This window comes from Epinephelus lanceolatus, chromosome 6, assembly GCF_041903045.1.
Source record: "Epinephelus lanceolatus isolate andai-2023 chromosome 6, ASM4190304v1, whole genome shotgun sequence".
In the NCBI taxonomy this organism is placed as follows: Eukaryota; Metazoa; Chordata; class Actinopteri; order Perciformes; family Serranidae; genus Epinephelus; species Epinephelus lanceolatus.
Window position 1 is genome coordinate 2,406,942 of NC_135739.1, and position 22,317 is coordinate 2,429,258.

The following is a 22,317-nucleotide window of genomic DNA, read 5'->3' on the forward strand; positions in this document are numbered from 1 at the left end:
GCAGCTGTCACTTCAGACCTGAGGACTTCGACAGGACTGGGCAGACTGTCCGTTTAAGTTTACGGAGTGACTCCTTCTGTATTATATTTTTGTAAATATGACCTAATAATGTAAACAGTTCTGTGTCCAGGCTATACATATGAGATTAAAGCAAAATTTTGTGTAAACATGCAGCTCTAAGTCATTTATTTTCACTTGTACAAAACCAACATTTGTTAATCAGAATCTACACTGCAGCTCGGCACAACCCTGCTGATACACTATATTTTGCACATTGTGTGAAATGTGAATAAACATTTATAGTCAAAATTAATAATTAAATGACATCATGGTGGGCATTGTACATCTAGTAAGAAAAAAGAATATTTATTACATGGGGAAAGTTTAGTTTAAATGTGTTGTAGAACTATTACTGTTACTTTATCTACATAAGATCAAATATTTTGGTATGAAAAGCTGCATTTTTTATTTAACCAAGTATCCTGTATCATAACTACATGTCTGACGATTGTAACGAAGCAAAGCGTATGAAAATCGGTTGAGAATTCAGCGAGTAATGATGATTTTAATCGTAAATAATCTCCTGCCTCAATAGACGTACATGCATTAGGCAGCGCGGCTCCACCTGGGCAAGATGGCGCCGCGTTGACGTATCGCTCCAATGAGCAGCGCTGTTGAATGCGGCATCTATGTATATATATCTATGCTGCAAATAGAGAAACGCGCTGCAAATAAGAAAACAAATGCAAAAAGAAAACACTGCATATACACTCATACAACGGAAGTGCTCCAGGCCTCTAGGGGCAGTGCTGAGCTTCCACCCGAGAGACAGACGAGTGAGCGAGAAGAAGAAAGTTATGTGTTTGGAGGAAAGTTGGAGCCGGGACAGGCAACACAGAAAGGTATGTATTCTTTATTATATTTCTTTCTTTCTTGTTTTTCACATGTGGCCCTCATCTTTTACTGTATAATGAAAGTGAAGCTGATTTACACAGCTGACGTTAGCATGCTAGAGACTTTGAGTTCTACACGAGTAGTGTATCCGTAGTAGTAATGTTAGCTAACGTTACTGTAACTAACGTTACTTTCCTGGACACCCCAGGGGTTTGATTGCATTTAATGTTAGTTTATTTTCGACCTCGTCTCCACATGTGATTAGGGTTATAAGAGCAATGTATTCAGACAGAGTGTTTGTGAGTTTGATAGTACGATTGCGTTATTGAAAGTACAGTAGTACCATTGCCAATAGTGGGATAGTTAGTGGGCTAAAACTGTACATTAGTAGTTGAGGTAGCACGTTGAAAGGCAGATAGTTAAAGTGTTTATATGTTGTATTGACTTCAAAGTGGGCGCACTGGTAGTTCACATGGGAAAGGTGCGGCTAGCCCTTGTTGCAGCAGCATACCATACCATGACTTAGTCATACCAAACATTAGAAAACAACACCAACATTGGTCCACAGGGGGAGCCACAGCGATCGGTCGCATTTTAGCCATTTTGAAGCATTTTTCTGTTGTTATAGCGCCACCCAGTTGCCAATTAGAGTTAAATTTCTCCAGTCACCTTGAGGCGTCCCGTTCTACATATCTACCAAGTTTAGTAAGTTTAGTTTTCATGTCTCTACCACATACGGGCCATGAGATATGCCCATTCAAAGTTTGCAATTTCAATGGGTTGCTATAGCGCCCCCCTTTGGCCAATTGATGTAATATTGCTTCATTGGCATCCTCCCATGACCCTCTACCACTGTGCCAAATTTCACATGGATTGACCAAGTCAGTGAGGAGAAAAACGTGGAACACACACACACACACAGAGTTTTCATCATTACATAGTAAGACACCGTAACCAAACACTGGACAAACCAGATAAGGTCACTCAGTGATGTTTACAAGCAGTATGTTTCAGGGAGTGGTTGTGTTTCTGTGTAACTCTTGTTTTTGAATTTGCCTACGTTTGAATAAATGCAACAGAGTTGTCAGCAATGTGCCAGCAATGTGAGTGTTTTTCCTACATATCAGGCTGGCTACATTTGTGGGCTCTATTTATGTGGCAGCACTGCGACTAGTGCTCTGACAATCCGCACGACCGTGAAGATACATGAGGCTATGTGTGATGTAAAGTTCATATGACTGCACATGCGTAAGATATAAAATGGATTGCTTTGAATAAAACTTGTGTGCATGTGTAGGACTGTAAGTGCACAACTGCATCTACACACATTTTTGGCTTTTTTTTATTTTTATTAATCTTAGATCCAGTTATAGGCAGGGATTTGATTGGCTATTGGTGCTAAAGATGATGTTTTTTAAAATCTGCTGCTAAAACTGACACATTATGAGGGGGAAAGGTAAAAACAGAATAAAAAATAGAGTCAATTTGAGACAATTTCATGATTTTCATGAAGGCCTGAAATTTGTAAAATAGATTATAGGACTTGTTAAAGAGCTGTAGACAGTCCACAGAAGAACACACGTTGACACACTGCTGCTGTAAAACTTTTTGACTGTGGTTGCTGTTGGGAATAGAATGTTATGTGTTTTACTATAAGTTGTGTTTCACTATATAAGTTTTAGATGTGTGAACAATGAGAATACTGAGATGATTTCAGCTGATCTGAATGTGTTTGCTTTGCAGAAGTGGAGAAGTACAGGAGAGGAAGAGACATGAAGTCTGAGGAGCACATACCGCAATGCTTAGATAATTAGTTTCATATATGGTAAAAAGAATAGAAAGTGATATACAGATAGTAAGGTACAGCACGTGTAGGGAGTTGTGTTGTTCTCTTGTCTTTCAAAACAGGAACCACGCCCCCACCGCCAGCGGGAAGGAGTCAGATTAACAGGAGGCAGGGGCGTGGTGTGGTGAAGGAGGAAGTGGAACTGCCAATGAGAAGAGGACAACGCCTTGCGTGCACAATGACACTCTGTTACGCTCAAATATACTGGGTCAGGGGAAGGACAGGAGGTCAGACTTCGTGAACTGACACACCTTTGTTGTTAATCAGGGACGTGAAGTTGAGACCCAGAGCTCTGTAATTTTATTCCTTTACTGCTTAATAAACTACATTAACTGAGACCGAATATCTTCTCCTATTGCTTCATTAAAGAACACGCAGGACTGAGCTCACACATAGCACATTGGAGAGTAGGATGAGACTCTTAGTCCATCATTGCCCAAGTTGGGCGGTGACTTAAGACATGAAGCAAGTGTGCGTGCACAAACACACATCAAATATCAAATATAGGTCAAATATCCTTTATTTACCATTTCTGTCTCCGCTACTCATATTTACTTAAATACATTACAGTATCTTGCAGTTTCTTACATTGCTGAATCAGAGACATCTTTTAAATCGCTTCCTAAAACGTATCTGTTCAAAAAAGCCTTTTATTAGTTTTAGCAAACTGCTTATTTTATATACGTCTCATTGTATTATTTTTATTGTTTTTATCTCGTGTTCTCAACAGTTTTGTATTCTTTTATTTTGTATTACTTTAACTGTTTGATTTGCTGTACCACAGTGCAATCTACAGGGCAATTAGTTGCCAACTTTGCTTATCTGCTTCAGTGACGGTATTTTATCTTTATTTTTTGTTCTGTGTATTTTTCTTAAAATTGCCTCATTTTATTTGCTTGAATTCTGTATTGTTTTAAATCTGGGGTCAACCGTGTAAAGCACTTTGTAACTTAAAATGTATTATTTATTATTGATATTTCTGGTTTTAAAATTCAAACTTTCAAACATACATTGACCAATAACAACACAACAGAGTGGCACCACACAAAGATAATATGAAGCTTTCATCCTTTATTCTTTAAGTCCTCAAAAAGAGCTCGTATCTCCAAAAGTCAGCTACATAAAAAAAAACAAATGCAAATAAAAAAAAGCAAAATATCAAGTACTAAAAAAATGACAATAATAATGAAGGAAAATGCCTGTATGAACAAAATATTGACAAAATTGTGCCAAACTTAAAATTTCCATACAAAAATACAAACTGAGGTCTGTGACCTCTGACCAGGCAGCAGATAGCACATCATAGTTTATGATAATGGGGGGGCACGGGAATGGTCAAACAGATTTTACATGTGGCTACTTGAGCATTAAGAGCTGAAAAACCTTTGTACAACAAAATCCCGTCCCTTTAGAAAACCTGCTATCCACAACAATCAGCCACACTATTTGAAAATGATTTGTTCAAAAATGTTTATAATGACATATATGTTTAATAAGGTTAATATAAAGTCTAACATGGTTCTCAACAGATTACGTCTTTAAAAAGTTGTTGCTCCAAAAGCAGGCTACATACAAAGGAAAACAATGCATATTAGAAATACAGTCACAGTATGGAATATCTAAAACAAAAAAAACCTGTGTGGACAAAATATTGTATTGTGAAAATGGTGTAAACTTCAAATCTACATTTAATACAACAACAAATACAAAGTAGGACCAGGCACACAGCCAATCATAGTTTACATACACATTTACAGCAAATTATGTTGTTTCAATCAATCACATTTTCACACAAGAACAGGAGATAATGATCCCATTGTTTCATTTTTTTACCCTTATCTGTTCAATAACAATGAACAATTTGTAATAACAGAAAAATACAGAATTATTGAGAGATAGATCAGTGTCTCTCAGCTGGGATTTGGGTAAATCTGCAACAAACAAAAAAGTAAACAAAAAGTGGATAAAATGGTTAAAAAATAAAATGACACAAAAAGAATCTAAAAACATATTCATATATGCATCTAGAGCTGCAGGCTAGATATTTAAGTCTGCGATCTGTCTTCTACATTAATGGCTCTCAACTGGAATGTTGGAGCTCTGGGGATCCTTGATCTCTTTGTCTTCAAACAAACAAAAAAGAGCAATAGGTTCACTGTTAACCACTGTATTACATTAATTGTGCTTGGAGATAAATCAGTAGGAGACAGTTCGATGAATTTGCAGCAAAGCAACAAAAATAGATTTAAAAAAAATGTAAATGACATTAAAAGATCTAAAAACATAAATACAGCTAGAGCTGCAGGATTGGAATTTAACCCTGCAGTCTGTCTTGCATATCATTTGTCTGTGCTTTTATGAGGTGTATTTAAAATTCCCTCACAATGAGTCACTAGATGCCACACCTGTTTTTCCTTTCTGTCCAATTCATGGGTCAGCACTTATGTTGCATTTGTTTGTCCTACAAAATAACAATGCTCAACTACAGTATTATAATATTTGCACTTACAGATAAATGAATAGGTGAATATGCTATGCTATATGCTACACCTGCAGGAGATAACAAAAAATCCTTAGAAAAATGATTACAAATGTTTTTAAAAGAATAAATAAGATAAAAGGAATATAAAAACATATATACATATATAGCTTGAGCCGCAGGATTAATTTAACCCCACAATCTGTTTTACATATAATTTGCTTGTGTGTTTTTATGAGGTGTGTTTGAAATTCCATTACAGTGAGTCACTAGATGCCACACCACTTTTTTCCACTGTACAGCTCGTTTCTCAATGCTTGTTTCACATGTCTGTAAAAATCACCTACCCATGGTTTCATACTGGATGTCATAAGCAAGGGGTCCATCCATAGTAAAAGCAAGGTAGAAAGAAACCTTGTCTGTGCTGAAACCACTTCTTATACCAGCAGTGAGAGCTGGACAAACAGGGATTTTCAGTTTTCCATCCAGTTTGGGTTTAGAAACAAGCCTCAAGTCTCTCCTCTTTCCTCAAGAAGAAGTGGGCAACAGTGCTCCTTTTTCGAGTTTTGAAATGCTCTTAACGTCTTCGACAGGTTTGTCCAAATGCAGAAGAATCCTTGTGAATGTATCTGCATGTTTCTCTTCAAGAAATAATCTTCTTTCTTCAATATCCATTTTCAGATTGAAAATTTGACTTGTGTCCTCTGGTGTGTTGCAAAAACGAGCTGCATACTGTTTAAAATGACCACAGACAGTCAGTTCCTTCAGTTTTCAAACTGCGGAGAACCTGCTTGTGTTCTTTGATTATCTCCGCATATCTGTTATTGATCCCATTGTCCTCATACACACTGGTGATTGTTTTGTTTTTTCTCAGTGCTTGTGTTGCATGTGTTTGTACAGTCAACTACCCTAGTTTTCATACTGGATGTCATAAGCAAGGGGTCCATTAACAGCAAAACCAAGGTAGAAAGAAACCTTTTCTGTGCTGAAACCACTTCTTATACCAGCAATAAGAGCTGGACGAACAGGGATCTTCAGTTTTCCATAATTGGCAAACACCTCTCCTTGCTCAATGGTTCCACTGACTCGTTGAAGGCGGTCAATTATTGCTTTTTCTTTAAATATATCTCCGTTCCGCCAGTGTTGTGCCAAGATATCACGGCGCATCTCTTTAAAGTTCTCATCCAGTTGGGGTTTAGAAACAAGCCTCTTGAGTCCCTCTTCTTTCCCCAAAAAGAAGTGGGCAACAGTGCTCCTGTTTCGAAACCATGAAGTCAGGCGCTTGTGATATGAGTTTCGAATTGCTCTCACATATACGCAGATATCAGTGTTTTCCTGAGTAGGACTTGGCCAGAATAAGAGCAAAGCCAGGTAGTATGGGTCGGGGAAGTGATACCCAAGTCCTACATCTTGCAGAGATTTCGAAAGTAGAGCAGAGAGGTGGTTACTACTCTTGACATGTTTAGATCTTGGTTTCAGAATGTAAAGAACTATGTTTGACAAAATGTAATTGATTGTTTCCTTTGTCTTTTGTTTTTTGTTGATAAAGTTTTTTTGTAAGAATGCATAACATTCTGTGATGCTCTCAATCTCTTCAGCAGGTTTGTACAAATGCTGAATAATTCCTGCAAATGTATCTGCATTTTTCTCTTCAAGGAACATTTTTCGTTCTTCAATATCGATTTTCAAATCAAGATTAGGATTGTTTTGTCGTTCTTTTTTTTTTTCCTCTGGTGCAGTGCAAAAAAGATTTACATAGTCTTTAAAATGACTACAGACGGTCTGATGATTCTTTGAATCAAAATCTGAATTGTTCCCTTTTATATATGTGAAGTAACAGTCCAAAAGTTCAAACATTTCCTTTACTTCAGTTTTCAAACTGAGGAGAAACTGCTTGTGTTCTTTGATGATCTCCACATATCTATTGTTGATCTCATTGTCCTCCTTATACACGCTGGTGATTGGGATTGTTTTTTCCAGAAAACTCTGCAAGTACTTCTTCTTCATTGGATCACTTTGCTCAAAGAATGGCAATCTGCTCAAAATCTCAAGGACAAGGAAGGCAATTTCCAGCACACCCACATAGCCAAAAACATTATATGACTTTCTGGGATAGTCATCTGACTCATCATCAGCAGCCTCCATCTCAGGTTCATGCTCTGCATTTGCCAGCTCTTGAGCTCTTCTAAATGCTGTGATGGCATTTTCTGCTATTTTAATGTTTGTGTTTAGGTCTTCTGGATTGCATGATGTCTCCTGCTTTTCTTTGTGGTTGTTAGATTTTAAATTGCTTTTGTGAATCTGCCCAATTGTGTCAAATGTGTATGGGTTTTCCTTAATGTTCTTGGCCTTTTCTGCCCATTTCAGAGCCTCTGGGAAGTCACGCTCATTGATGCACAAATATCTTGCCAGTGCCTGTGGAATAGATGCACTTGTCACAAACCTGGATGATGCTTTCACAAAGATTTCTTGGACAGTTTGTCTCCCTTGCTGGTTGTGGATTTTGCCTATGAGAGGAGAAAATGGCTCTCTCTCATCTCTCTCGCCTTTTTTGCGGTGCCTTTCAATCAACATTCGTTGAATTGATAGCATGAATCTGTGTTTGACAACTCCAACACTGAAGAACAGATCACAGTGAAGAATCTCTACAGTGATATCGCTTACTTTCAAATAGCAGCTTCTCTCAAACTCATCAAGACATGCAGATGCTATGGAGTGATGAAGGATTCGGATTCCTTTGTATCCTCCCCATTCTTCAACTGTGTCTATGATGAGAAAGTTTGAATATGGCTTCATTCTGTCCAGTATACTGTCCTCTTGCCAGCGAATCATTTTCATCCCCAAAAAATCTTCACAAAGAGAGAGAGAAATTTCAGATCCTGCCACGTAGGTGTTCAGTAATGCCAGGAAGGCAAACAGTCGGGCCTCCTTTTTGCTGAAATCAAAGTTCACCAGTGTGTTACGAGCAAGATCATTGATGTATTTTTCTTCAAAATTGCGCTTCATGATCATGAAGCTGTAAAAGTTTTTAGGGTTTTCATGGGTTTCTTCAAGCTCTTTGAGTTTCTTTTCAAAGTCCTTCTGTTCTTCTTGTGTCAATGAAGCAGTTATGTATTGAGCTTGTGATGGATTGTGCTGTTTGTACTGGTCCTTTGGGCTATGGGAACGAACACAGTTAAGGATGATCACTTTGCAGTTTGGTGCATCATCCATATTTAAGCTGTCCTCTAATGCAGCTTTATGTATGCAGTTCACAAGATCATGAGGATTCCCAGTTTCCTTTGAGTCATCGATTAACAGCAAAACTGGAGATGGTCTCTCACTTTCAAGTCTCATGAGCCTTTGAACTTGAATGGCAACTTCTGTCTTTGGTAGTGTGTTGTCTTTCAGCACAGCGCATCTGAACTCATGACGGAGATCCCACATCACGTGCATTGCTAAGGTGGTGCCACCACAGCCTGGATCGTGAAACAGATTGAGCAGAGCACACATGTTTTTTGAGTCTCTCAACTGAGACCTGATCATCTTCTTCACATTTTCATACTTGTCCCGCTTGACAAATGGCTTGTCTTTGTCTTTGTCACAGAAGTAGAAGTTCCACCATTTGACTTTGCCTCCTCTGTAGAACTCCTCCTCAACTTTGATCCTGAAGTCATGAAACTCTTGACTGTTTTCATCATAAATGTTTTCACACTGATTCAGGCACAAAATGTCCAGAGCAGGCATAAAATCTTCGTCCTTCTGTTTCAGGACAACAGCACTGGAACCAGAGGAGGGAAGCAGCCTTCCAGTGGACTGATTGAATGGTCCCAGTGCCATTATGGTTCCATTGACTTCGCTAAGGGTCAGAGCGTATATGGATCGTGGGTCAATGTCAGACTCACACTTTTCTTGTATCAGTTCCCTCCATTTCTCATATGAGTGCTGAGATTCACAAATTGTGATGATGCCTTCCTCTTCAGTGTATTTTATGAAAGACTTGTAGGTGTCAAAGATTGGGTCTTTCTCAGTATCCACAGGTGAAAGCAGGAGGAATATGATGAGACTTCTTCCATGAAGAAGAACTTCAGGGTTGCAAATGAATGAAACCAATTGGTCTACAACTCCACAGGATTTCCTCAGCCAGTTCCTATAGTCTAACTCCTTGTTTGAGTCACTGTCAAGATCATGTCTGCCATTGCAGAAAACCCAGCTAGTCTGTTTGCAGAGGTTCAGGTTCTTGATTACTGACTCAGTCTGTCCTTGATATTGTGATGGAGTGTGAAGATTGGCCACCCTTGACTCTCTGTAGGAATGACACAGTCCACCTGGAGCAATGGAGTTGGGGTCAAAGTCCAGCACACAGAACAGTTTTAGCTTATTCAAGAACTGTAGATACTGCACTTGTTCTGGACTGCTCTTGTTTACTACAACAACAAATCTGTTATAATTATCCAGTGTGTTCCCACCACAAGTTAATAAATTCTTTAGTTTGTCACCCTGGTTAGCTTCTTTCTTCAAAACATATTCTGTAAGACTCTGCTGCTCCAGTTGGCCTGTATGAACAGTAAAATAAAGGCATTATTAAGTTTAAAAACACACAGGAAAGTGAACTCTGGTGATCACCGCCAGGTGGCCACTCCAGCTTACTGCAGCCACTCTATTGCGCCTCGTCTATTTTTGACAGAGCCGCGACACATTGCACAATGCAGATTGAGTTGTCCAGCTATCAGGTATGTATTACATGTAATTGTGAGGCCAAAATGTATCCAGAAACAAAGAGTAAGGCTTGTTGTTAGCTGAGACAGTTTCTGGAAAACTTGCAGTGTGAGGAATCAGAAGTCAATAACAGTATAAAACAGTCATTAAAACAGGTGATGGAGGCGCCCAGTAGCTCAATAGGTAGAGCAGGCATCCCATGTACAAAAGGCAGTGTCCTTGCAGTAGCGGCTGTGGGTTTGATTCCAGCCTGCAGCATTTGCTGTGTGTCACCCCCTCTCCCTCTGACCCTTTCACACTTAATACTGTCCTATCAATTAAAGGCAAAAAGCCCCCCCCCCCAAAAGAAAAAAATCTTAAAAAATAAATAAAACAGGTGACGAGATTGTAACACAAATAATCAGCAAAACACAAACTACAAATAAACAAACAATTTGTTTCATGCAACTTCACAATTTGAATAGTATTATAATGGTTGTCTTACCCATGTTCTTTTCCAGGTCACAAATGAGTTGAAGCTGATTGATTTCTTTTAGAACATCTTTTGTGACTCGTAAAGCATCTTTGCTTCCGAAGTGCCCAACTATTAATGTAGCTGTGTCCATGGTATCAATCTTTTTCACTTTACACAGAGGAATAGGTGTATTCTTGGAGTTTGAGTATTCTCGTAAGTTGAAATGGAATTCTTTCAGGCCATGTTTTGAAAGGTTGGCTAGGGTCTTCTGAATCTCCAGTTTAATCTTGGATGCGTCTTGTAGGACTGTAGTCTGCAGGAAGAAACAGAAGTAAACTTTACTAATCACAGTCTATATTAAGTAAAAATCCTGAAAGCTTTTTGGTGCATATCAAAATGCTCCATTAACAAGCTGGATGCAATAATGTATACTATGAAAAATAGAACAACATTGGAAATTTTACTTTAGAAACCTCTTTTCTCCTGGCCCCCAAGTCTCGTGGCCTTGGCTGCTGAATTTCCTCCTTCTCTGAAGCTTTCTTGGATGGTCGCTGAGTCTTTTCTTGTTCATTTTCCACCATATTGTCTGTTTTTGATTCAATATTGTCACATGATTCTGGTTGTTCGGATGCCGTGGCCTGCGCCAGACTCAGCTTAGGCTGAGTGGGATTTGAAGCTTCTGTTTGGTCTGTGCTGGTGTGAAGGATGGGTTGCAGTGTCGGCTCTGGTTTGTTTTTCAGCTGACGGAGTTCTGCCAGAATTCTTACAGCAGGACCGCTTTTCACTTCCAGGTCCAGTAAATCCTGCTTCGTGAAGCAAACAAGGCAATCTCCAGACACATCTTCCTCTTGGAATCGTACTGCATATTTGTTGTATATCCTAACATGCTGCAGTAACCACTGGGCCACTTGCTCCTTTGTCCAGTTTTCCACATATGCTGGGAACTGCGACTCATGTTGTGATCCTTTTTTCAGATTTCTTAGATAGGATGTGATTTTTACAGCAGGACCGTGTTTTATTCCCAAGTCCAATATGTCTGTCTTTTCAAAAACATCTAAACTTGATCCTGACACTTCATCTTTAAAGAATCTGTCTGCATCTTTCTGATGGACTTTGACCTCTGTGATCAGCCAGTGGTGGACATCTTCCTCAGTCCAGTTTTCAATGGACCAAGGAGGCTTTGCCGTTGTCATTTTGGATCAACTAAAAATAAAACAGTTAAAAAAGGCGTTAAAATAATGAAAGGAACAGTAAGAAAAAATATTGCCTTCACAAAAGAAGATGTTAGGTAGGGATGTCAATGGTTAACCATTAATTGGTTAACCGCTGAAAATATTTTTTGACCAGTTACACGTGTTGGTCCACAGGTTAATTTTACTACTCTTCAGTCTACTACACTGCACAGCTGGCTGCGGTGGGTGCTAGCTAGCGTAAGCGCTGTTGCTCAATCTGCCATTATTGCTAGTAACGCTATTTGTGTAAACCTGTAGACTGTATATGAAGATGGATGACATGACAGCTCCCCAGAAGTGAAGCTGAAACATCTTGATCACTCCATGGTGACTGGCTGCAGTATAAGTTATAAAGCCCGCCCCCTCCATGTTAGTGTATGGGACATGGTCCAAACTTAAAACTCAAAGTACATGTCAAATTAATTTTTCCCAAAGATGATTTCTGTCATTTAAAATAGTTTTTATCAAGCTGCTGTTTCAAGTGTTTATTTTTCTGATAGGTTTGGTTTCAATTAGTTATTTAATGCTATAAAACAGAAATATTATAATATGATTGACGACTGTATGAGCCAGTGGGTGGGCTCGCATTCAGTGATGCTGCTCATGGTTGGTCGGAGTGGCGTATGGGTGGGAAATTTGAGACTGCAGGGATCACTGCTGAACAGACTCTGGCTCCAAATGACATCACAGAGCAAGATGGCAGCGACTATATCCGGGATACTTTAGCTTCACTTCTGTACCGTGGGGGTTAGTAAAGACGTGTCGTCTATTTTTATATACAGTCTATGGTGGAAACATTGTGCCCACCCTCCAGTCACCCAACAACTTGCCCTGGTGAGTAAGTGGCTCAATTTTGAGTCGTAAAACCCCTTTAGCATTGTTAACTGTGTTGTTAGCTGTGTCAGCACAACTAGTGGTGCTAACAAAGTAAATAAAGCTAAAATGGTTTTGTGGTGCAAAATGGAACCACTTACTCACCTGGGGCCTCATTTATAAAGCTTGCTTATGCACAAAACAGGGCTTGAAAGTGGCGTACGCCACTTACCACGCAAAGGTTGTGATTTATAAAAATAAACTTGGCGGGAGAATGTGTGCACCTGTAAGCAAACTCTGAGTCATGTGTGCGCACATTTTGAAGACACTGGGAAGTGGTGACGCAGACGGTGAGGTGGAGAAGTGGAGTCAGATTTTTATTGATGTCTCACACAAATTTAATGTCACGCTATATCCACCTTAGATCCACGTTATCATTGAAATTAAATCCAGCAGCCTTGTTTTGCGCTTGGAGTGAGTGATGATTGTTTCATAAAAACGTTGTAAAATCCAACTCAAATCCTGAATTGAAATTCTTTCTAAATACGTATTTAATCCGCACTGCCTCTCACGTCTCATTGTCCGCTCTGTGAGCGCAGGAGGGGGAGAGGACAGCACGACTGCATGGAATATATTTATTTATTTAGCTAAATATTTCCAGTGCATTTATCATGTCTCGAAATACAGCCATTAAGCACAACCGTTACACTCATTTCATCAGCCCTACTTAGACATGTGCTGTTCATGACAAAACCAGCATGAAGAAACGTGTTCGCCTATTACACTTTCATCTTTGAATTGTATTTCAAATTACACGTTGTGTTTTGGGACAGGGATACCACTGGTTCATGCTGTAATTCAGGCCGGGAGTCTGATCAGACTGATTGCCATAAACATATAAATACTGCGGTGAGCCTCGTGCGTAATTGCACAAGATGGCACTGGCACATACTCCTTTTTGCCTCCACCTTTAATAAATGTGATTCTTTATGTCGCACATCAATGTCAAACATCCTCAAATTTAAAAGCAACACATTAACTACATGTTGGTAAAGGAGTAGAAATATTTGGTCTACCTTTAGATCAGACCACTTTTTTTTTTGTTCTGTCACTGTCAGTGCAGTCCCACAGACACAGCTGACAGCATCAGCAGCGTTGATGTGTTGCCACTGTTTTTGCTTTATTAGTGATCCCGCTGCTGTGGCCACCAAATAAAATCTTTCTTCAGTCCTCCACCTCCCGTTAAAGGGTCTCGAGCTCAGTCTTGGAGAAATTCCGTTATTTGGTTTGTTTCTCACACCTGTCGCCATGACTCAGAACGAGAGAACACTCGCATGCCGACTTATTTACATGCAGATCGCATTCATGAGGTGATTTGCATGACCATTTATGGTTGAACTAGGGCATGTAGAGGGCGGAATATGAGGCGGATCTGGGTGCGCACAACTCCAGGAGGTCTGTGATTTATAAAGAGAACATTGTGTGCAAGTGTGCGTGCACATGGTTTTATAAATCAGATTATTTTTTGGCACACGCCGTTTTCAGCTTTTGGGCGCATGTCAACTTTTAGTATGAATCCTAAGCACTCTTTTATAAATGAGGCCCCAGGGCAACCTAGGGTGAGACCAAATGGTGGGCACAGTGTTTCCACAGCGACAAGGTCTGCCACTGAGATGGAGTTAACTGTTGTTATCACCATATGGGCAGCTAGCTAGCTAATGTTAGCTCCCCTCTGACCCAGGGTGACAGTGCATAATGGCAGGGTTGCCAACTCTCCCACATCTGGCATGACTGTAACTCTTTCACCATCAGTGTCACACTCTCACGCCCATTTAAGAAATCTCACTCCACCGTTGCCGAGTCCTTTTGTTTTTTTTGTTTTTTTCGTCCAGCACATTGTGTGGCTTGACCGGACCGCATATAGAAAGCAAATTTAGGTCTCGTGGGGCTACCCTGAACTTCATGCTACTTCGTCCTTCCCCTAGTCTCCTACAAATTTTCTCATTGTTTTTTCTATAGACAGCATTCCATGACCTAAGACAACAGAGCTATGGATTGAATAACGCTGCAGTATCGCTTTAAGTTCACTCATTGCCTTCTTCAGCCATCTAGTGGACAAACATGGGAACAGCATATAATTTTACATGAATTGGTTAATGCTAGTTATAGCATGGCCTTATTATGTAGAATTGCACACAATGCATACACTGGGTTGTTTGAAATGAAAACTCCAGGTAATTAACTGCTCATGTTTCTCCCGGGGCACACAGATGCTAAACATTTACCATGTTTTATGACCGAGTCTCGAAAGGCCACATAAAACATGATAAATCAACAGGGTTCCCACGAGTCCCTGAAATCCTTGAAAGTTTGTGAATTTAAAAAAATCATCTCAAGGCCCTGGAAAGTTTTTGAAAATATGCATAAATGTACAAAGGTCATTGAAAGTCCTTGAATTTATCTATTTCTGTATGAAATGCATGAAAATAGGATTTCACCGTGTGAACTTTTAAAATGTTCTCGGGGAAGAACCACGCCACATGTGCATATTAACTCTTTTAAGGAAAAAAGAACAAAAAAAAAACATGTGCCGCCGTGTCCACGTATGTTCATGACCACGTACACACAAGCAGATATTACGTGACCAGTCAAAATCTCACTCCGGCCCTCTGACCACAGGCAACCCTGTGTGAAGAGACTGGAGGGTGGGCAGTGGGCATGTTTCCACATGTTAACGGGACTGCCTGTCAGCAAAGCCAACAGAAACTAAAATAAAAGGCAAAACATTGAATTTTCACCTCCTCTTATTGGACAGCACTTTGAAATAAAGTGCTAAAGCTCACTGACTCAATTAACACTGTAGTAAATGGAAAGGCCTCTTGTATTTCACATTCCTTTCAGGAGAGGTGAAACTTAACAAAATGCACTTGCACTATGCATATGACTTCAATCTTGACATTAATGTTCTCTGGAGTAAAAAAAATACCACCCAACATTATGATGCATGCGTCATAATGAAATGCACGTTATATTCTTTATTCTGCTGATAGTTGATGTTCATGCTTTAAAATAATATAATTTTGGTACACATTTGGATAGTTCACCTACAGATAGTTCACAGAGTATTTGTGACATTTCATTGTGGATGTTTTGGGGCGGCACGGTGGTGTGGTGGTTATCACTGTCGCCTCACAGCAAGAGGGTTGCCGGTTCGATCCCGGGTGTGGGAGCCCTTCTGTGCAGAGTTTGCATGTTCTCCCCATGTCAGCGTGGGTTCTCTCCGGGCACTCCGGCTTCCTCCCACAGTCCAAAGACATGCAGATTGGGGACTAGGTTAATTGATAACTCTAAATTGTCCGTAGGTGTGAATGGTTGTCTGTCTCTATGTGTCAGCCCTGTGATAGTCTGGTGACCTGTCCAGGGTGAACCCTGCCTCTCACCCAGTGTCAGCTGGGATAGGCTCCAGCGCCCCCGCGACCCTCAAGAGGATAAGCGGTTAGAAGATGAATGAATGAATGCACTCACTATAGAGTATAATTTAAGAAACTCACTACGTACATTGAAATAATTTGATGTACGTTTGAAACATTCACTCAGTCTATGCTGCATAGGTTGAGTGAATAGTTTAAAGTATACTGAGAATAAGAATGTATATTTATCAAGTATCGCATATACTCTAAAGATAATCTGTTAAACTTTCAATGTTTAAAACTTGGAAATAAAGATAACACTGTAACACCTAACAGCATTTTCAGGGTTCTAGTTTCCCGGCGCGGTGCAGGGTGGCGCAGGGTGGCGAACCCCGCGCAGAGCTAGTTTCGAGCAGCGCAACCTGAGTCGCGCTCAGTTTGGTAGTTTGGCAGACCGAGGTGCGCTGAGATGGGTGTGGCGGCGCAGCAGGGGGAGGTGTCGACAGATCCAGCTTGGCGCAGTGACAGTTTTGTGCCAAAAGGCTTCGCCGAAGGTGCGCTAAAAGCTCGCCAGCTGAAACCAGGTCTACTGTCAGCACCAAAAACCACTATTCAATGCAACTATCTGCAATCAGCACATAAATGTATCTCTATATCGACTGTCCCGTCACATCTGATGTCAGATCAAAGGGGATTGGCACCGTTTGGCACGTTTGGCACGCGTAATGGAAACCCAACCTGATTTGATTAACACAGCTGCAAACTAATGAGTTCACATCCCTCTCAGCCAACCACAAACAGCCACAGCATCAGATAGGGAGTATATATTCAGCATCTGTCATCTTAGAAAAGTCAAAAGAAAAGAAACAGAGTGAGACTGCGAGAGAGAAAGAGAGAGCACATTGATTTACAATTGTGGTGACCTCCTCCCAGGCTACCTTTGCATCATCAGCCCGTGGAGGTCTGCTCGCAGTTCCGCATATTCGGACACTGTGAGCTTGGACCTCCCGGACCAAAACATCAGTTTCCTCCTGGGAGAAGTTTGGCCGTCTGACACTGCTGCTCTCTTCTGCCATGGCGAATTGAGTAAACTCTCATTACACCTTCGTGCGGCGCATTTAAGGGCGAGGAGAGGGGCTCATTTGATTGGTGTGATGTGTGTAAAACCCACTCCACGCCTTCTCTCCTCCCTCTTTCCAACTTGCGCCGGTAGGAGGGACGGAGGTGGGAAAGAGGAGTAGCTGCGCCAGCGCGCACGGTGTGCCAAACTTGCAAAATCCGCCTGGCCACACCCAGTTGGTGAAGCGCAGGTGCGCTGCGCCCCCGCCTCGCCCGGTCTGCGAAACTAGTGGCCCCAGTGTCTGTTAAAGATTCCAGACTAAACTCTAGTAATATTTTCAGTGGAGTAGTGAAAAAACTTTGTTGAGAAGTACATTACACCACTGAGCACTAACATTGTCACACTTTTCAGCTAGTCAAGCACTCTCAGGCATTGTATGCAAATGCATGATCTGGCATTGATTCAGGTCAAATTTAGATACAGTATGTGAGGAGAAGCACTCTTTCTCAGAGCTAGTCGTGCCAATGTCAGGAAATTAGTGCTTGAGGGACAGGAAACGCCTTTTAATGTGTATTTGAAAGCTGTAGGTGTGTCAACTGGTACTGCTTGTTTGTCAGACAGTATCAATTGTCATGATGACTAATTCTTCAGCTTTCTCGTGAGTAAACGCTCGAATGTGCAACTCCATGTCTGAGCCTCTCTAATTGTCTTGTTTGTAAGAAGACACCTATTGCTTGAACAGTGCCCTGATATTACTTGATGATACTGGAAATAAGGGATGTCCCTGAGTGTAATTTCCAGTTAAAATAAAGCTTGAATTAATGAATATCTGCCCAACACCTCAAAACAATATGAAGTTCAAAATATGTATAAAACTACAGCCTAGAGGTTTTTTAAATACAAAGTTGTCATAGACAGAAATTTCACAGACACCTTTTTAAAGTAACTTTTACTGTAATTAAAGGTTCAGTTCAGGCCATCAAATTAATTGAGAAATTTTGCATAGAAACAATAAAGATTGTGCAATAAAGCAGAATGTGTAAAGTGAACAGTAAAATTCCTTCTGTTAATATATAACAAAGAATGCAAAAATAAACGTTTTAATAAAACTCAATCTCTTATGTCCAAGTACAGCACCCCCTTTAGTTAATATATAACAAAGCATGAGAAAAAATAAACTTTTAAAATAAAAATAAAACTTTTTTGTCCCAGTACAGCACCCCGTTTAGTTCCCTGTATTTTCTAGTAGTTCAAGTAGTTTTCTATAACGGTATTACCTACAGTTCATTGTGCTCTTGTTTGCTATTGGGGTTCTCATCATGCCCTCTAAAACAGAGGTCTTCAACATTTTTCAGGCCAAGGACCCCCAGACTGATGGAGAGATGGAGCAGGGACTCCCTACTATATATACTGTATATTAAATTGTGTTTTATATTACACTGGGCCCAGTACCATGTATAAACGTACCTTGTTATTGTGCATTCAGTACTAAGCTATTCAAATAATACACAGGTTCATATATTCATGTTATTATTTTAAACATGTGCAAGGTCCAGTGAGTACTGCCATTTATAAACATATCTTGTCAACTGATACCAATGCCAAAATCAACACTCTGTCAATTGCATGATAATCAAGATAATCTTTTTTTTTTTTTTTTTTTTTAAATAAAAGTCAGGACATCACAAAAATAACAGCAACAACACAATCTTTAGGTCAGGGCTATTCAATTACAATTTCAACTGGGCCTGATTTTAAGACCAGATAATGTCGATGGGCCACGTTTTTAGCAGCGACTGATCCACTTTTTTTTTTTTTTAGCATATAAACAGACAGACAGACAGACAGACAGATAGATAGATAGATAGATAGATAGATAGATATTCATGCATGGCCCTTCTCAACATAATGCAGAAACAGAATAAAAAAGAGTTATCAATGCACAGAAGCATAATAAGTGACATTAACAGTATCTATCACACACTCTCTCTACCAGCATCTTTCATTTTTGTTTGTCTTTAACAGTGTGCTGTTAGGCCCACAAGCGTGATCATAAATCATAATAGTGGTGAATGAGAGACTGTGGACAGAGCGGATTGAAATATGGCTTTCTACATGCTGATCACATGTATTGATAAAGTGTTGGCTTTTTATTGGCAGAGGTTTTGATTACTTACATTTACAGTAACAAGCGTAGCTGTTGTCAGCTGCAGCCTCTCTGCTGATGTCTGACTTCTTCATTCTGTTGTGTGTGTGTGTTGGGGTGGGGTGCCATTTCTGACTGAAAGATCACATCTTCTGCCTCCATTTATCCATTTGCTACAATATGTTGGATTAATGTTAATGTGAATTTAAAGACATTATAATTTGTGGGGGAAAAAAAATGGAAAAAAAAAAAAAATAGAAAAATATTTGTCTAATCAACCAAAAATGTCACGACCCCTCTGCAGTACCTCTGGGGGCCCCCTGTTGAAGACCTCTGCTCTAAAGGGAATCAGGCGTCAGTTTGAGCGCCCGTTTGTCATGTGGTCCTAGTGCTCGACGCGTCTCAGTTTATTAGCGTGTAACATTGTTTTAGGACGGTAAAAAGTGCAGGGGACATCTCCCAAATTACGTCCATGCTTGTCGACAATTTTAATGTCCCCTCGTGGTTTTAATGTATTTGTTATATTCTTATAAGATATCTTTACAACGTAGGTCTTGTAGTATCTTCTAATGACACAGGCCAACATATTTGCATTCTTTTTTTCTTTCTGCAGTGTGAGCTTGTCAGCCAACTCCCATTCTGACAGTCAGGGTGAGGTAAGGACACTGCTCTTGCATTTTTATAATCATGTATAGAGTTGTCTACATCTGAATAGCTTTAAAACGCTGTTTTATTTACTCTGCTGCACCCAGTGTGATTCACTGTACCTAAATTTCTCCGACAAATACAAGTAGCCATTTCCTGCCAAAAGCTTTTGGCATAGAAATTATAACCAACAGGGCAGTGCTGAAATTTTGTACAAATGCTTTCCACAACAGCGGACACATCTTGTTATAAACCAGAATTTGAGATTAAGAGGACGTCATTATTTAGCTTTTACAAAAGTCTTTTAAACCATGAGCAGCCAGTGATTTCTTACCTTCTGAAGTCTGTGTATGCCTCATCAGACTGGATATCAGCTGCTGGCCATCTCTCTTGAAACATGGTGTGGTGGCATCTACATACTGGAAATGTTGCTGAGATGAATACTGCACTGCGCTTCAGAAGGTTTCTCTCCTGTGCCATCTTATACCCGAGTGATCGCCAACACCTCTTCCTGAAAGCTCAGCCCATCCCTGTTGCATCATTTCCTGTTACAGCCATTTGAAAGCAAGGTCAAGCTTTGTTTACACTCACAAGCAAGAACATGAAGGATCAAACATGCCTGCGCCCTCTTTCTTTTTTTACTATTTTTTTTTTACTTAACTGAATACAAGGATTCAAACAGGCATCTGTATAACTTTATTTCATAACAATACACATACAATAATACAGCGTAAAAGAGTGTTGAAAGAGAAGAGATAACTAAAAACACAGTTCTTGGGAGTCAAGTAGCAAATAATTTTTACAATTAATGTCTTAAAAGATTTTAACATTTTGTTTTAAATGCTTAAACAACAAAGACAGATTTCATTTCATTAGAATGCCTCTGTTAATCCTGAAGGTAGTGCATCACTGTCGGCACATACACACCATCAAGTCTGTGCATATGGCAGGGATTCTGAACTTGCTTTGCAGAAAATGACAGGAGGCCAGAAGGCAGCCACAGCAGCTCTGCACAGGTCAGGTGTACACAGGGGTGTTTCTAGGATTTGAGGTCATTCAGGGCTTAGCCCAAACCTCTGTCAGGGGGTCCAAGGGATCCTCACTTGATCCTTTCTGTGATAAATAAGCTTGATTTTGATGCTTTTTATGCCCTCTGACATTGTCCATAATCTTATTTACATCAAAGTACAAGAAATAACTCCCAGTGTCAATCAGTTTATTCTCATTGTGAATTTGAAAATTGGTTGGGTGGCCACCTGGTATCATATCAGGGGCCAGATTTGGCCCACAGGCTGTACGTTGAGTATCACTGATGTAGGGCATCGAGTGCTGGAGGGGGCACCAAAACAGCTTATGATCATCAATCATAATCCTGAGGATGAACTTCTAAAATTTAAGATGAAGCACAAATACAAAAGATGCCATTAGACCATTTAAGGAAATATGATACACTACGCTCGGAATAATAAAATGAATTATGCTTCAGTGTTACTTTATCTCTCTTTACTTTCCTGTCATTATTCTGTGGATTGCTTCAATACTGAAATGACATAATGTCTATCTCTCCTCCATTCAGTACAGGTGACAGTGGTTCAGGCGGGACAGTCAAAAAGTGACAAAGCAGCGTTCCGAATAAGCTATTAACAAGTAACTTACAAAAGCATTGTGTGCAATAGATAAGATAAGATAAGATAAGATAAGATAAGATAAGATAAGATAAGATAGACTTTATTGTCCCGAAGGAAATTTGTCTTGGATACATGCAGTATCTGCTGTTAAAAGACACAAAAAAGTTGACACATACAGTTCCTACATATATACAATCCACAAACAGAGCTGTCACTATTCACAATCTCACACACTCAGTATCTACAGTACATGTACAGACTACCATCAGCCAACAAATTGCACACTGCCCATTGCACACACACATCTGTTTTACAAAGTCATCATAAAAAAAAGTTACATAGTTACATTAAAATGTATATACATATATATATACACACACATATACATATACATACACGTATAGTTAAGCTACAGTTAGCTTCCCATTTAAGGCTTTAATGGACAGGGGGACAAAAGAGTTCTTAAAGGGAAATTTCGGTTTATTTCAACCTGTCTCCTATCGTCCTAAATTTGTTTCAAGTGACTAGTAACATAAAAATAATAGTTAGCATGTTAGCCGTTAGCCTAGATACAGCCGGGGAGCATAGTAGCGTCAGACCTGTTAAAACATAAGTGAACGGGCAACCTTCAAGTGCAAAGTTAGTCCACTAAACAAGCTTTTTTTCCACAAAGACCGCCTCATATCGTTAGGATAAATGTCAGAAAACGACATGTAAACGTGTTGTCTTACCTTACCGGTGTGCTGCCATGTTTGTTTACCATCTAGCTCTGCTTTCCAAAGCGCTGCCTAAATATCGCGAGAACAAGCAGCGATCTCATACCGTGCCTGAAATCTCGCGAGAACAAGCAGCAACAGCTGGAAGGCAGAACCGGACAGTAGCCTGAAAAGTTCATTCATTTATTTTATGAAAGATTTACAGAATAATGGCTGACTTTTTTGCCAGACTTCGACTTTGTGGAGGAGGAATTTGATTTTGCAGAGTTTGATGGCCGCCCTTATTTATTTGAGCC

At 39.9% G+C, this 22,317-nt stretch overlaps 1 protein-coding gene across 2 annotated transcripts; it reads right to left on the reverse strand.

Moving 5' to 3' along the window:
- Positions 1-3,791: 3,791 nt before the first annotated feature.
- On the reverse strand, positions 3,792-21,802 carry LOC117254362 (sterile alpha motif domain-containing protein 9). Of its 2 annotated transcripts, none has more exons than XM_033622580.2 (4): positions 20,012-21,802; positions 10,845-11,574; positions 10,402-10,684; positions 3,792-9,754 (listed from the first exon to the last, which is right to left on the reverse strand). In XM_033622580.2, exons 2-4 carry the CDS (start codon positions 11,562-11,564, stop codon positions 6,129-6,131), a joined length of 4,629 nt encoding a protein of 1,542 aa, XP_033478471.1. In that variant the 5' UTR covers positions 11,565-11,574; positions 20,012-21,802; the 3' UTR covers positions 3,792-6,128. The 2 variants fall into 2 exon arrangements, with proteins under 2 accessions (XP_033478471.1, XP_033478469.1); XM_033622578.2 differs by having other exon boundaries at positions 10,836-11,574.
- Between the last annotated feature and the right edge of the window lie 515 nt (positions 21,803-22,317).